A 16040-nucleotide genomic window follows, 5' to 3' on the forward strand; every position below is an offset into this window, starting at 1 on the left:
CGTGAACATACTATTTAGATTAATGCCTCTCATGATTAACAATATCATTTTGGCTAATTCTGGTGTGAAACGACAAAATAAGTTGGTCAAAAATGTGTATATAACAAGTATTAAATTAAGGACTAATATATTAATACTATCCACATAATGTAATAAATAGAAATATAAAATAAATATCTGAAATACAATGTGAACTCCAGTCGCTAACTGTAGTTTTAGTTGATTTAGCATCGACAAACTACGACGTGAGCGGCAAAATTGTGCGACATTACCGACGAGCGTGAAGCTAAAGTAAAGAGAGTCGGTCTGTTTGCAGATCGACCACGTGACAAAACGCTGCTGAACAAGTCAATACTGAGCCGACGCACTCGGAAAAACATCGGATTCTCCTTCTTCTTCTGCAAAAAACTGAAAAGTCGGCTTTAAAGTTTACTTTCCGAAGGTGGCTGTGAATTTAATGGATATATTTTCATGCACTAATCTCAAAGTATTCTATGCATCCTTTTATGCCGTCTCTTTTTTTATTATTCGTAATGTTAACAGCATGATCGGATTTATTAAAACTAGCAGATGTTTGGGTTAAAGTGTGTCCAGACTTGAAATAAAAAGAATAAAAACTGTACAGATAAAAAATTAAGAAGGCAGTCTGAAAGAAAAAGGTCTTGTTGCTAACTAGCTTACAGCTAACGTTAGCATGGTTTAAGTAACATTAATGCTTCAAAAACATTAAAATATGATGATAAATCTGTCAGATTTCTGTGGAATAAACACGTCTGAACACACTTCTCTTTTTTTATGCTGCATTTATGTCCCATGGGAGACAAAACATCTTAAGCTAATCATGTTCGGAGAAAATCCGCCTCTGTAGGTAGTAGAGTAAAATATAGTTTAGATTATTTTTAATAATTTTGTTGTCATCTAGTCGGGTTCTTTGGTCATTTGATTTGACATTGATGATTGATTCGTTTCTCTTGATTACACAGAGAAACTGAAGTCGGGCGTCGAACAGTTGTTCCCATACGACATAAATGCAGCATTAGCCTGCATGCTAACTAGCTAATACGCTGGGATGTGATCTACAAGCTAACATCCTCTCTGTTGCCTTCCAGTTTCTCTTACGCTACGGTTCTACCATGCTCCAAAATCGTACTCGTCATCTTTTACACAATGGGATTCGTTAAAAACAAACCGTGAAGTCGCTGCTTGTGGTAGGAATGGCGTTAGCGGCGGCCATTTTGGACAGTTATTACAGAAAACAGAGCTGGGCAACGGGACGGTGGTTATTGCAGTACACATATTTAGTCTTTAGGGATTATTTAGCGCACATTTTCAGCTAAAATTATTTATTTTGTTGAATTGAACTCATACTTTTTGATGTTGTGCAACTATTTTTATTAAAATGCAGAGCTGAAAGTCTAGATTACACTCATTGTTTTTTACGTTGCTTTAGTGTTTTGTTACGTTTTATGCCAGTTTGTCTTATTTCTTTTACATTGTCGTCTGATAGTTTTTCTGCTTTTGTGAATCAATTAAAAAGAAATATAACTGTTCAGATTGTTCGGTAACACTTTATAATAAGTACACACTATGAAGTATTAGTTAAGCATTAATAAATACTGTATTCATCATTTATAAAGTATATTTATGACATGAATACTCATTAATATATGGTTTATTAACACAGTTATAAATGTTTTACTCATCATTCATAAGCTCATCTACAATGTGCTTAATGATTGTATTTTCATACTTTATAAATTATGGATTCAATGTTTAAACATTTAGTATTCACACATGTACTAATGGTGAGTGAATATGTTAGTGTGTATTTTATATTAACTCACACATTTATTTTCCAATAGATGTCCTATAAACAGTTCTTAATACAGGAATTCATTCTTTCAGGTAATTATAAAACACTTCCTACTCATGAATTCAGTCTATGGTGTGAGCTCATCTAAAGTGTGCACTATCTGTGACATTTAAAGCATTTACAAATGAAATTTAAAGGATGGAAATGAATAAAGACTCACAAAAGTCTGAGTTATTCTAACAAAGGAAAGACACAGCACGTGGGATTATTAAAACAAACTGCATGACTGAATGATGAAGGATTATTAACGATTAGTAAAACATTTATAACTGTGCTTATAAACCATATATTAATGCGTATTCATGTCAGAAACCTGCCTTATAAATAATGAATTCAGTATTTGTTAATGCTGAACTAATGCTTCACAGTGTGGACTTATTCTAAAGTGTTACCGACTGTTGAACTTTCACTCACATCTGCCTTTAACCGTAAACGCTGCCCACATGGCCCAGCCCTGTTGGAAAACCCAGTGAACCACAGTGTGAAAGGCAAAGTGAAGAAGATATTTAGCCTGTGGTAAAAAAACAAAACAAAACAAAAAAAAACACCAACCAAAACATGTACTTTTACTAACCAGACTGACCCCAAAACAGGAATGGAGGCGGTGATAGTGCATAGTTTTGCGGGCACTAACTGCGTGCCAGGACGGTTTACAGCATTCGTTAGGATTCAGTGACTCGCCGACCGGCCGTGGAAAACTCACTGTGTATCATATCAATATGATAAACATATCTGCCGGCATTTTGCTGAGTTTGATGGTTAGAAGCTGATATGTTACGGGGTGGGGGGTGCGGCCTCTGTGTCTACTTTAACTGGGATGCTACACAGAGGGGAACTGGGGGGGTGGGGCGGGGGGACCGGGGGGGAGAGCAGGGACACCGGAAACATTCGGAGCAGAAACGAACCAAAGAAGAATCTCCAGAAGACGCTCGTCCATGTCTCCAGATGCTGAAATCTGCCCCGAAGGCACACGACAAGTCTGTGTGGGTGGGGTAAAGGGGCGGAGCAACGGAAACCAACGCCGTCCGCTGGGTCTAAACTCCGCCTCCGAGGCTCGATTCTCAGAGCTGGAAATGAAACGTAAAGGCTCGTGGTTTAGCTCCGCCTTCGGCAGAGGAAAGCCCGCCCAGTCTCTAGACGGCCCCGCGGCGTCCTTCTGTTCACGTGTTTGTCATTTATTCATGTTTTCGTGTGTGTGTGTTTGTGTCTGCTGTGTGGTGCCGTGTGACCCGATGGCGGCGGCGGCGGCGCTACGCCAGCGAGTAGATGGCGTTGACGGGTGAGGTAGCCTCGGAGCTCTCGTTGCCCTCGGTCTCGTCCTTGTCCTTCTTGACCGTGTACTGGCCGATGAAGGAGCCGTCCTCGTTGAACTGGCCGTCTCCGCCTTCGCCGTAGTCCACCAGGCTGTCGTCGCTCTCCTTCACGTTACCGTCCAGCGACGTCTGGCTACCCTGGAGCGGTTTGTTGTCCTCGTCGCTACTGCGGAAGCACAAAAAGGGGCGGGGTTAGAGGCTGAACAGAGGCGGGGCTTTCAGGGACCTTCAGGAGGATGATGGGGATCGCAGGTAAAGAAATGAGTAAGAGCGCTGATTCAGTGGCTAAAGCTTCTGTACAGTTTGACGGTTCATTTCTTTATCCCCTCGTCCTTAAAACACAGGTTTGGATGTTTTAAGTCTGTTCTAACACAATACTCACATGCTTTAACCCTCCTGTATCCAGGTGAGTAGATTATGCACACTTTGCACCTCTAATTATTTCACTTTGTTTTAGGTCAGAATTCAAAAGTTGTTCGTTTTTGCATAATTTTTTAAAAATTCTAACCCAGTCACTAACTACATTCAGCACATTATGAAAAAATGGAAAATTACTACAGTAACACATTTTAGCATTTAACGTTTGACCTAGCATAAAAAAAACTAATGTATATTAACCCTTTCATGCATGAATTATGAGAACCTTAGTCAAGATTTTTTCCTAAGTGTTTTTATTTGTCCTTAGGAATTAAAAAAACCAATGCGACTGAATCTATTTTAATGATAATGAATTACAAAAATGTGCACCCAGCTGGACGCCATGTGTTTAATTTTTGAAGCAAAGAAACGTATTTAAAACGCAATGTCAGAATGTGATATACTGTGTGAAAACTATGAAATAAAAACATTTTTAATGCAGCTAATCTGATGTTTTCTCACATTTTATCATACTCTAATACTAGTTATTACTCACTTCATGGAGAGAATATAAAGAAAAACATTTTTGTTTTTTAAAAAAAACCCTGTTAATTACAGTCTAATACCTATTAGTATTTGATTTATACTCAAACATGTTAGTGCAGATCAGGTTTATCAAGAACAGCAAAGTTACAGTAACTGTATGAATTGCAGTCAATCAGTCAATCAGATTTTTTTATATATAGCTCCAAATCATAACAAAAGTTATCTCATGACACTTCACGTATCAAGTCGGTCGAAACCAGACTCTAAGCCAATTTACAGAAACCTAATAAAATCAGTGTATAGGATGGTACATTAGTGTCCACTGTGTCGGCTGATCTGGAACTAAAACAATAAACCCATGAATATACAAGAGAACAGCTGGAGAAGAACTGACCACTGGAGTGACCACTGGAGTGACCACTATGCATGAAAGGGTTAATCAGTGTTGCTGTTAATCATTGACATATAGCAGGATACAAAAATGAAAAAAAGTAATCCAATTTTTATGCAGTATATTGAAAAAGTTTTTTTTTTTTCAATAAACTACTAGAAGAACATATATATATATATATATATATATATATATATATATATATATATATATATGTATATGTAGAAGTTTTTTGTGTTTTTTGCATCAAATAATGTGGTTTGTTTACATTACAACCATGACATTTAAAGGGTTAAACAATATGATGTTATTGAGCATGTGATAGCAAGTTGATGATATACAAAAAAAAAGGAAAAAAGTGTGTGAAATAAACGCCTTTCCTACTTCCCTGCACAGAATCCATGTGTCAGTGGTTAGAAGGAATCTGGGCCGGATACCGGAGGGTTAAATATGTTGAAGAGTTATTGGACTGTACACATCCCTTCATTTCTTTGTCGAGTTTAAACATCAGGTGGAACTTTTTCTGAATTTGAACTGAACCCAATATGAGGCTTCACAGTCTGACCGCAATCAGACCACGCCCCCTTAGAGGAGGCGGGATCAATAACGTCATATCTTATCTCATCTCACTTATAGCATTTTCTAAGTTCATCTTTTAATGAACTTCACTTTCTTCACTTTTCATCTGTTGTTTTTATTGCTCTTTTTTCTTTTTCTTCTGCTTTTCTTTCTTTCTGTTCTATATCTTCTTTTTTGCTCTTTTGCTTGTCATTTCTCTTTTTTCTCTGAGTGCTTTTAAATATTTGCTTTTCGATGCTGCTCTTTCCCTGTTCTTCACCTACTGTGTGTCTTTCTGCCTTTTCAGTTTCATAGCAGTAACTCCATTTTCCTCAGACTGTGTGCTTTCATGGTTCATTTCCTGTCAGATCTTCTGATAGTTTGGACGTTTGGACCAAATGTAGGAACATCTGCAAAGCTACTGCTGCCAAAACTTTAAAAATTAGCTAAATTATCACCTGCCAGTGACAGATTTATGTAGATGATGACGAGAAATATTAGCTTCATTCTAAAATTGTAAAACTAACTAGACCAGCACATAACTAGTCACATAAATCCTGCAGAAATAAATGGAAATAAATTAACTTCATATCTACACCTTTGGCAGAGCTTCACAGATCTTTATTATAAACACTATGATGAGAATTTAAGGTTATTTTTTACATTTTTGACAGTAGAAATATTACATATAAACCCTTTTATTGTCTGGTGGACATGTTATCCTACATTTAATGGTAGAATTTAACTAAATACTTTATAATAATTAAGTCCATATTTGATCTATTGGATCCATTTTTTCATGTTCAGTGGAAACAGTGAGGCTTCTGTTTTTATTATTTATTTTCTTTGACTCTAGATGTTGTTTTTTATGATTCTCACCTTGTCAAATTCTCTAGTTGTTTACTTTCCAATACACTGTGAGAACAGCCGATTGAAGGCTTCAGTGACTCACTACTCCCTCTAGTGGTCACATAAATCCACTAGAAATCAATCCATTTCATATCTGTACAATCAAATACGATGGCATCTTTGGCAGAACTTCACAGATCTGTATTATACACACTATGATGAGAATTTAAGGTCATTTATGAAACATTTGACAGTAGAAATATTACATACGAGGGCTGTTCAATAAGTTCATGGCCTCACCCAGAAATACTGGTTGTTATAATACAGGATGTTACATTCTTTCGTGATGGGATAGTGATGCTTGAACATCGATGGACCAAGTGCATTGCTGTAAATGGAGATTATGTTGAAAAATAAAATATAAATTATCAGTCTGGGTTGTTCTGTTCTGGGTGAGGCCATGAACTTATTGAACGGCCCTCGTATACACCCTTTTATTCTGTGGTGGACATGTTATTTTACATCTAGTGGTGGAATTAAACTAAATACTTCATAATTCTGTTCATATTTCATCTAATTGGATCCATTAATTTACTTCAGAGTCGTCTTCAGTGGAAACAGCGATGCATCTATCTTTTATCTCTTCGTTCCTTTGACTCTAGATGCTGTTTTTAATAATTCTCACCTTGTCCAGTTCTCTGGTTCAGTTTACTCAAGGCTTCAGTGACTCACTACTCCCTCTAGTGGTCACATAAATTCCTTGGAAATTAATTCATACAATCCAATACACTGGCAGAACTTCATAGAGCTTTATTCTAAACACTAATGAGAATTTAAGGTAATTTTTTTAACATTTAACAGTAGAAATATTACATATAGAACCTTAAATGTACGTTTGTTCAGACTTTGGCCCTCAGACTCTGACGCCTCATATCCTTTGTCAGAATGTTAAATTAAAGTACAGAAACCTTATGAAGGTATTAACATGATCATAACCAGTTTGGAACGAAGGTCTGATGACAGCCACCGACAGCTCTCAGCATCTTCACAGCACATGAGTATTATTTTATGCAAGACTGAGCTCATAACCAGTCAGATCTTCCATTTTCAAACCAAAGATCTGTTGCCACGTTTCATTCTATTCTCATGCGTTTCTGTTGCAAACAAGCTCATCGAAGCTGAACATGACCCGAACACACTCTCCTCCACCGCTGCAGATCTGAACTCGGAAAAAAGGAAACGTACAACAGCAGTGGAAACATGTCTGACTTGTGGAAATCCCCTGATTCTCTGCATTAACCCACTCGAGGACGGTGGTTTTCTGCGGTTCTTCGGGGATACATGCTTGTGCCGAACCCATCCACGCTCTGGCATTCATGTTCCTGTTCGTATGAAGCCTTTTCAGATTAATTCCATGCACAAACCCTGGCCTCACACTCTGCTAAATGTACGATGTGGTAACACTTTATCTGACGGTCTAGTTTATAATGCATTAAGCACACATTCATAAGACATTATAAAAGTCATTACAACAGTTTATGATCATGTACAACAGCTTATACCAAGGTTAATAAAGCATTCTAAGTGTAGAGGGAAGATTAAAGAGTGCATAAGTGAAATGAAGGAGAACGGTACTTTACTGCCCAGTGCACATTAAATGTAAATGAAGCTTATGGATTGTTCCTGAAAGTGCATTGTTTAGTTGCTCAGATGTTTGGTTTTAAGTTTACAGTTATCAGATTAACATTGTGTGATTTGGATTCTGGCACAGAAGCAGTGTGAAGGAATTTAGCTTTTTAGGTGGGGAACTTTTATTAGGTTTTGTCACTGGTCTCTATACCCATCTATTTTAGGGATTTAATTTTTATTAAAAAAAAAAAAAAGTATGTGTTTGAATCAACACAGATTTAGAGCTGCCACATATCTTTTTTTTATTTATGTACAAAGCAATATGTAACACTTCTATTTACTGTCTCTGTTCTTTTAATGCTTTGTTTTCGCACAGTAGAGTTATTCAGAGCACTTGGATGTATAATTTTGGACTTAGACTTTACTCAGATCCAGCAGATACTGCTCATACGTCATCATACTTGTGTTATAATATCATACAATTGCTAATAACCTTAGACAGTGTTGTCACTTTACTAAAAGCTCTGAAAGCCATCCTGTAACTTATTATTGATGTTTATAAGGCATTATTCAGTTTCAGAAACCAGCAGTAACCTCTGAGGGTAACACTCCTCAGAGGAGAACCAACACATATTCAAATCCATATTTATATATTTTTTGCACTACATTCATATCAACCGTATTTGCACACTCCTTTTGAACACTTTTTAAACACTTTTTTTAATTTGAATTTATATGACTGTTTGTTTTACGTGTATGTTAATGTGTATGTTTTGCTGCTGAAAACACTGTGAATTTCCCCATTGTGGGATCAATAAAGGAATATCTTATCTTATATTCTAAATCTTCTATTCCTTCAGCTATGACACTTTTAAACTCTGACAGAAGCCATTTTAGTCATTTTATATGATTTATTTGTTGTTGTTGTTTTTTTTCTTTTTTTAAATATTAGTGGAACCAAAAGGGTCTTTTAGTCTGCATTGGTATTTATTGATTATTTATTGTTGATTATTTAAATGCATTTACTCGTAGTTGCTTTCAATAATCCTGTATTTGTGCACTGATTTATTCATGTTTGTCACAGTGCACTTTGGATGAGGCTGATGTCTGTGGTCAGCTGCTAATAAATTGCCCGTATGGGATAAATAAAGTTTTCTGAATCTGAATCTGAGAAACTACATGTCAGAGCAGTTCTGTGTGTTTTTATAAGTGTCTACAGTTCTGATGGTTAGAATGTGTTCTGTAACCCAGGACTGGAGATTCTTCCTTCAAACACTGTTGTCACTTTGGTGTGGAGGTATAAACATTATGAAAGCTGCATTTATAATACATTATGCCTACACTTATAATACTTTATTAACCTTGGTATGAGTTGTTGTACATGCTCATAAACTGTTGTAATGACTTTTATAATGTCTTATGAATGTGCACTTAATGTATTATAAACTAGACCTTCAAATAAAGTGTTACCTAAGATGTTTTATAGGAAACATTCAGGCACTAATTAACTTTCCAACCAAACCTTCTTAGGGGGAAAAACACCAGACTGATCAGGAGACAGGGTTGTTAAAAGAGACGAATGCTGCTTCAGAAATTCATCTGCATCCACATGCGTGTTGGACGCCATGTTCTGACAGGAGACGGAGCTGATCTCAGGTCAGAACGTGGCTTCATGTGTCTTAGCTTTGATTTAACGAGGAGGAAACTTCATGCACAGGTTGTGAGAGCTACAGACTAGCATTAGCTTCTTGAATCAGATCAGGCCAGAAGCATAACAGCAGACGATGCAAGGAAGGATGCAAGAACCGACGAGTTTATGCTCAGGTACCATGGAGACGACGCGATCTACACAGGAAACATGACTGAACCAGATGTACGTTAACCAGCATCACACAAGAAGAACAATCCAACAACAAGCAACAAATCCACAACTTATTTTCAACATTGAGAGCATTTTCCGAGTAGAACAGACGAAAAAATGAAAAGATCGGAAAACCTAAACGCCAAGCTCGTGTACGACGTCCTGACGAAAACAAAACCGTTTCAACAAAACGGACCAAGTCGACATCGAACGAAAAAACGGAGTCGATCAAAGACGATGCCTTTTAGTGAAGTCAAATGTTTCCTGATCTGGACCAAATTCAGCCCAATTTGACCTCAAACGGGTCGGACCAGGAAAATAATAACATAATAACCTATAAAATAAGGACAACTCCAAATGTGTCTCTTTGTTATGGTGCAAAAAAAAGGAAAATTATATGATGAAAATATTTACATTTATAAACTATGCTGTCACAAAAAAAAGTGAATAACACAAACCTCAAATTTGTTTTGAAAAAAAAAAGTGTAATTTTAACAATATTATGTCTCAGTTTATCATTTACACATGTGCATTAGAACTTGATCTACAAATACACAAAACATTTAATAATAATGTTGTAGAAGATGACAGTGTTTCCATGGTAACTACAGAGCCTCTGAACGTCCAAATGGGTCATATTTGATGACCATGAAAAGATGAAGAACTGCATTTTATGCCGATTATTGACATGTACTGATAGGATTAGTGGATCAACAGGTGTTAAACAGTTCAGATCAGTAGATGGTTTTGGACGATGGTGGATGTTTGGGTCTTTATGGTTTAACTTTATGATCAAAACTACTTATCGTGACTTAGTGACACTTGTGTTTGTTAATATCTTCTGTGTAATTTTTGCATTTATGAAAAGAGGTGAACGACACGCACATCCAAAAAATAAGAGGTGTGCAGGATCCCAAAATTAACGATGAAAAAATAAAGGAAGGTCCGCACAACCTGTGAGCTCCAAAAGTTTTATTCCACAACGTGACGTTTGGGGCCGAGGCCCTTCATCAGACTGAGGACAGATGGATTTACTCAAGTGTTTTATATGTAGTGTCTGATCACAACACCTGACCTGCAATATATGTCACTGTAGAGAAACAGAAAAAATTATTTTTAAACTTGTCAAACATATAATCAATCATAAATGATCAAATGTTTCAAATGTCCACAAGAACAAATATTTTTAGTGATCCAACTGCTTTACACTCATGTAAGTATGTATTTGATGATTTATGATTGATTATATGTTTGACAAGTTTAAAAAAGTTCTTTTCTGCTCTTCTAAGATGACGTATAGTGCAGGTCACATGTTACTGTGGTCAGACACTGCATACAAAACACCTGTGTAATTGAAACATTTGATTATTGATCATTTATAATTGACTATACGTTTGATAAGTTTAAAAATAATGTTTTCTGTTTCTTTACAATGACATATATTGCAGGTCAGGTGTTGTGATCAGACAGTGCATATAAAACACTTGTGTAAATCCATCTGTCCTCAGTCTGATGAAGGGCCTCGGCCTGAAAGGTCATGTTGTGGAATAAATGTTTTGGAGCTCACAGGTTGTGCGGACCTTCCTTTAATTTTTGCATTTAACAAATTCACCTCATTGGAGGGACTGGACCCTCTGGTGGCCACTTTTGACCCACAGGCCGTATGACTGACACCCCTGCTTTAGATCTTCATGGAGCGAAAACGTATCTGTGAGTGAATTCTTTTTCCTTAAAAGCCTGGACGTTACTGATGAATGGTCCTGGGTTCATCGTCTGCTGAAGTTGAACAGACTGAAGGTTTGTCTACGGTTCATCGGCTGAATCTGAACCACGCCTCAGCCAATGAAACGCCTCCAGATTAGATCTGTCGCAGCTAATTAAATCAATCCGGCCAAGAGGCAGAGCCTTTTTCAGATCGCCGCTCGTATTTGCCAAACTCGCTTTCATTTGTTGACCGTACGGCGGCGGGCTTTTATTTCAGTGCCTTCAGACGGCGTCAGAATGAAAGAGGGCTGAGTCAGGAACGATTCAATTATCTGATTAGGTGGGGGTTTTTTTCAGTCGAGGAGCAAAGGTGGGGAACTAAGTTAGAAACGGGAGTGGATTTTCAGATAACCTGCCGCACATAACAAACCATCTGCAGCATAAAACGAAACTCTGCAGACACAGATTAACAAGGTTTAAGAGGCAGGAAGTCACGTCATCCTGGTGTTTTCGACCCTCCACCTCCACATGAACCCGTATTGTTGTTATCAGTCGCCTTCATTAGAATAACAACAGGACAGACGTCGGTTCATTAAAATGCACCAAATACAGAAAATAAGAGTGTTTTTATTCAGAGCAGGAATAAAAAAGGCGCAGGTGGTGAGACAGGAGGCGTCTCTGTTCATACCTTTGTAGAGACCTTTGGACCAATGGGGAAAAAAAATCCAAAAGGAAAACAATGACAGAGACAGAAGGTGGAAACAGAACAGAGACAGACACCAACACATGAAAAACAGGATGGAAACAGAGCATCACAACAACCAAACACAAACAGTAAAAGAAGAAGACACTGGAGCTGCACTTTAAAGGTAGAATTCAGACAAAGAGTTGAAGAAATCAGTCGCTTTTATCAGTAAAACTTTTCTGTATCAACATGTTGAGCATCTTTCATTTTGGGAAAAACAAATAATCCACATTTTCCACTTTTATTTCCACTTCCTGCAGCTTTTATCTCATAAATTCTACCTTTAAGGGAACAGTGTGACATCCACCTGTCTGTTCTGTTTGTCTGATATCTGGTATTAAATGTAAAAATCTGCAGTTGAAACACCGTCCGGTTAAATTAACCTTTAGTCTCGAAACATGGAAGCAGCTGGAATCAGAGCAGAGTAAAGCATCCACTGTAGTCGCTTTTCCATTGACCCTCAAATTGCATGAATATAACTTGCGCATAAAAATGTAACTGATGGATAAATGACAATTTTGCCAAAACTGTCGTTTTTTGATGAAAAGTTTCTGCGCTATCAAGAGGTGGTTTTTCGCAGTTGGTATATCACGCAAAACTACAATGGAGAGACGTTTTTCTGCAACTAGTGTCACATGAATAAAAAAAAAAACAAAACAAAAAAAACAATGTTGACGGATGTTACAACAAGCGAAGAAGAAGAAACATGGTGCAGTGTGTGGACACATCAGGAAAGTGAATATTTTTTAAATTTAGTACGAGATAGAGGGGTTATATATAATAATAATGAATATATCTGTAGATCAACACCATATTTACATTTGTCACCATGTTTATGGAATGACTTCTCATGTCTTCTCACGAAAATAAATTAACAAATCATCGCATTTGTGATTTAATGGAAAAACCAACATTACACACTTCTGTTTTTTCAACATTTAGTAAATATCGTTAAAATTTTGCGAATATGTCCAATGGAAAAGCAACTTGTGTCTTCAATAAAGTGGAAAAAGGACTTTAAAAATAAAAATGAGCTAACTGTCAGTACCTGATCGGGACCAGAAACTGGGTTAGTTCTAGACAGGAGCTAATGTACGACTGCGGCCAGGATTTCAATGGATTTTATGACATTTTCTAGGATTTTAAGACAATTAAGATAAATGTGTTAGCTGTGTTTTAGTAATAACCAAATATTCATTCATTCATTCATTCTCTAAACCACTTAATCTTTAAGATGGTTGTGGTAAATAGTAAAACAGAAGATTTTTTTTCTCACTCAAAATCATTCTAATCAACCAGGAAACATTAGCTAACGTGCTAACAGTGGCTAATGTTAGCTAACAAGCTAACAGCTGTTTACTCAGACAGATGGGAAATGTGATTAAAAAAAAGGCTCTTTTAAAGATGTAAAACATTCAGGGCTGCAGATTTACTTTATGTAGCATTTTTGTTTTAGTAAATCTACTGAGTTTATTATTTCAGCTCTAGTTTGTAGGTCTGTGAATCTAATGTCAGTAAAGATGAAATGAATCAATGAAGTAAATGTATATTATTTTCTGTTTCAGTGCTGTTGTATCTCAGACACTGTTACCAAAGGAAAAACTGGGGTTTCATACAAAATAAAAGTATCTAAGAAATCCTGTAGAACAGACTTTGTGTGTGGATGTTAGTGGAAGGTGGTGTTTTCCAGCTGTTTCCACGTCGTCTCAGTGTTTTAACTGTTTAACCTTAAACCTGATTCATTTTCACTTCTATGTTTAGTATGGATGATTCATGTGAACTTCATGTAAAGTTTGTGCTGGAGTTTTGAGTTGGATCTGGTTGTTGTTTTAGACATTAAAGAACTCTGACAGTTGCCATGGTAACAACCTGGATGTTAATTTCCACCTAGAGAACAATCTGATGTTTCCATCGAACTGAGTTTATTCACATTTTTAATCTTAAATTAGAAGTGTATGATAAATGGGATACAAACAAACAGCAGATAATATATGTTTAGTTCGAAAACAAATGTAAGATAAATGTAGAGAACAATATCTGCATTATTGTGGACGTTAAACTAGACCCAGACTCAGGTTATTACATCGTTAATGGATCAAAAACTACACTGAACTGGAACCAATGAAACATATTAAATATATCGATGATGAACCAGCTCTAAAGTAGAAAAAGGAAACAAATATATTCGTGCATTTTCTGAAAATGCACTTAATTTGAGATGAAATCTGCGTCGTAAACCAGATACTGTTAACGACTCCAACACAAACATCATGTTACACATTCACATCGAACATGGTTTTATGTGATTTAAAATGACTTTTTTTATTTAATATAAGCCTGTCAAATGGTGTAACCACAAAAAACTGGGAAAATTAGAATATCCCATTAAACTAGACTGAATGTAAATGTACACAAATGAATAATGACTATGTTTTTAAAATATCACATGAATATTATTATTAATTTCATTTTACGGGCTGATTTTTAGTCGAAGAAACCGGATTATAAAATTATAAATAAAAGACTTAAAAATGAAACAACCTTAAAGGACAAAACAAACTCTTTTTTTTTTGTTTTAGTTCATTTTCATTTAAATAACTGAAGAAACGTGAATTCACTTCGACTTCCAGACCTGTTAGGATCTAAATGTAATTTTTTTTTTGCATTCGTGTAAAACTGAGCAGAGGGGATGAACGTGTTATTTTTTTTACTGCATTAGAATAAAGGATTGCATTGTTTTCCAGATTAATTCTCAGTTTATTTTCAGATGATTATGGAAAATATCGGTTTCACCATTTGACAATGACACACGTCTTCAGCTGGACTTGATGCGGTTATTTTAACTTTTTTTAATATTTGGTATTTTAATATATTTTTATGGACAAAAGCTGAAAAAACATGGACGTAATACTGAACAGTGATTCTAACAGGAGTTAGTGTTCTAAATGTTCTCCAGTTGTTTCCTCTCCTCTCTGTTCCTTAAAGGTGTCAAACTGTGCTAAACATGTTTTTTCTTCTCGACCCCTCCCACCTCGCTGAGACCTCAACTCATTTCCCCGCCATCACTGAACGCCCCTGGCAAACGCTGTAAATGTCAACTCTAGAAGAAAAACAAAGCAATTAACCTCCAGAAGGTGAAAAACATGTTAACGCCTCCGATGGAGCTGAAAGGAGGAAGAACGGAGGATTCACAGGATCGAAACGGATCAGAACCAACCTGGGAAGAGGTCTGAGAGGGTCTGAGGTGGTTCAGTTTTATGGACCGGATACAGGGTTGAATCATGGGAAAAGCTCCAATACGGATTCATTATCAGCTCTGGATCATATGAATAAAAATAAATTATTTAGTTCAAACCAGTCGATATCAATAAACTCATGAATGTCAAAAGGTTTAGCGGTCAATCTTTGGTCTCATGTTAAAGTTGAAGAAACCAGATGGTTAAATTATTCATAAAAGACATAAGGAGGTAAAAACACTCATTAAAGATGACAAACTAACAAAAATAAATAATAAAATGATCAAAAACTGAACAAAAATGGAAAAAAAGAAATGAAAAATAACAAGAATGAACAAAATAATCAATAAAATGAACAAAATGAATGACAGAAAAAAAATTTACAAAATAGAATAAAATACTAAAAAAACGATCAAAATAAGAGATAAAATGTGCAAAAATAAAGAAAGTAATCAATAAAATGAACAAAATAAGATATAAAATGTACAAAAATGAAGAAAGTAATCAATAAAATGAACAAAATAAGAGATAAAATGTACAAAAATTAACAAAATAATGAAAAAAATGATGAAATAAGAAATGAAATGTAAAAAGAAAAGAAAGGAAAGAAAAACTAAACCTCCCCCAGGTGTAAATGGATGCGAACACGTTTACAGGTGGAAGTTGTGGGCGGAGTCTGATTCTCTGTTACAGGTGAGTATTGTCACCTGGTCCTCAGGTGAACTCCAGCTGTGGGCGTGGCCACCTGGTTCTTACTCGATCCCTGTTGGCTGTTTGACACCTTTAAGGAACCTGGATCCACATCCACAGACTGGACCAACAGCTTTCCACTAAAAACACACCAACACTGTCCAATGACCAGTGTCCTCGACCCCCCCCCCCACCCCAGAACCGACGCCAGCCCCGCCCCCTGCCCCGCCCACTCATCCATCCATCACACATGCTCAGGCCGGGAGATGCCGAAACCAAAGTACCTGT

The 16040-nt window shown here is 36.5% G+C and overlaps 1 protein-coding gene across 8 annotated transcripts in view; it reads right to left on the bottom strand.

Annotated features, from left to right (window-relative positions):
* Nucleotides 1-2276: 2276 nt before the first annotated feature.
* nfasca (neurofascin homolog (chicken) a) overlaps nucleotides 2277-16040 on the bottom strand; it is a 93031-nt gene continuing 79267 nt past the window's right edge. For all 8 annotated transcript variants that reach the window (XM_030134925.1, XM_030134923.1, XM_030134924.1 and 5 more), the window contains one exon: nucleotides 2277-3352. In XM_030134925.1, coding sequence (XP_029990785.1) covers nucleotides 3124-3352 — 229 coding nt within the window. In that variant the 3' untranslated portion in view covers nucleotides 2277-3123. The remainder of the gene's footprint in view (nucleotides 3353-16040) is intronic.

This window comes from Sphaeramia orbicularis, chromosome 5 (assembly GCF_902148855.1).
Source record: "Sphaeramia orbicularis chromosome 5, fSphaOr1.1, whole genome shotgun sequence".
Taxonomy (NCBI): Eukaryota; Metazoa; Chordata; class Actinopteri; order Kurtiformes; family Apogonidae; genus Sphaeramia; species Sphaeramia orbicularis.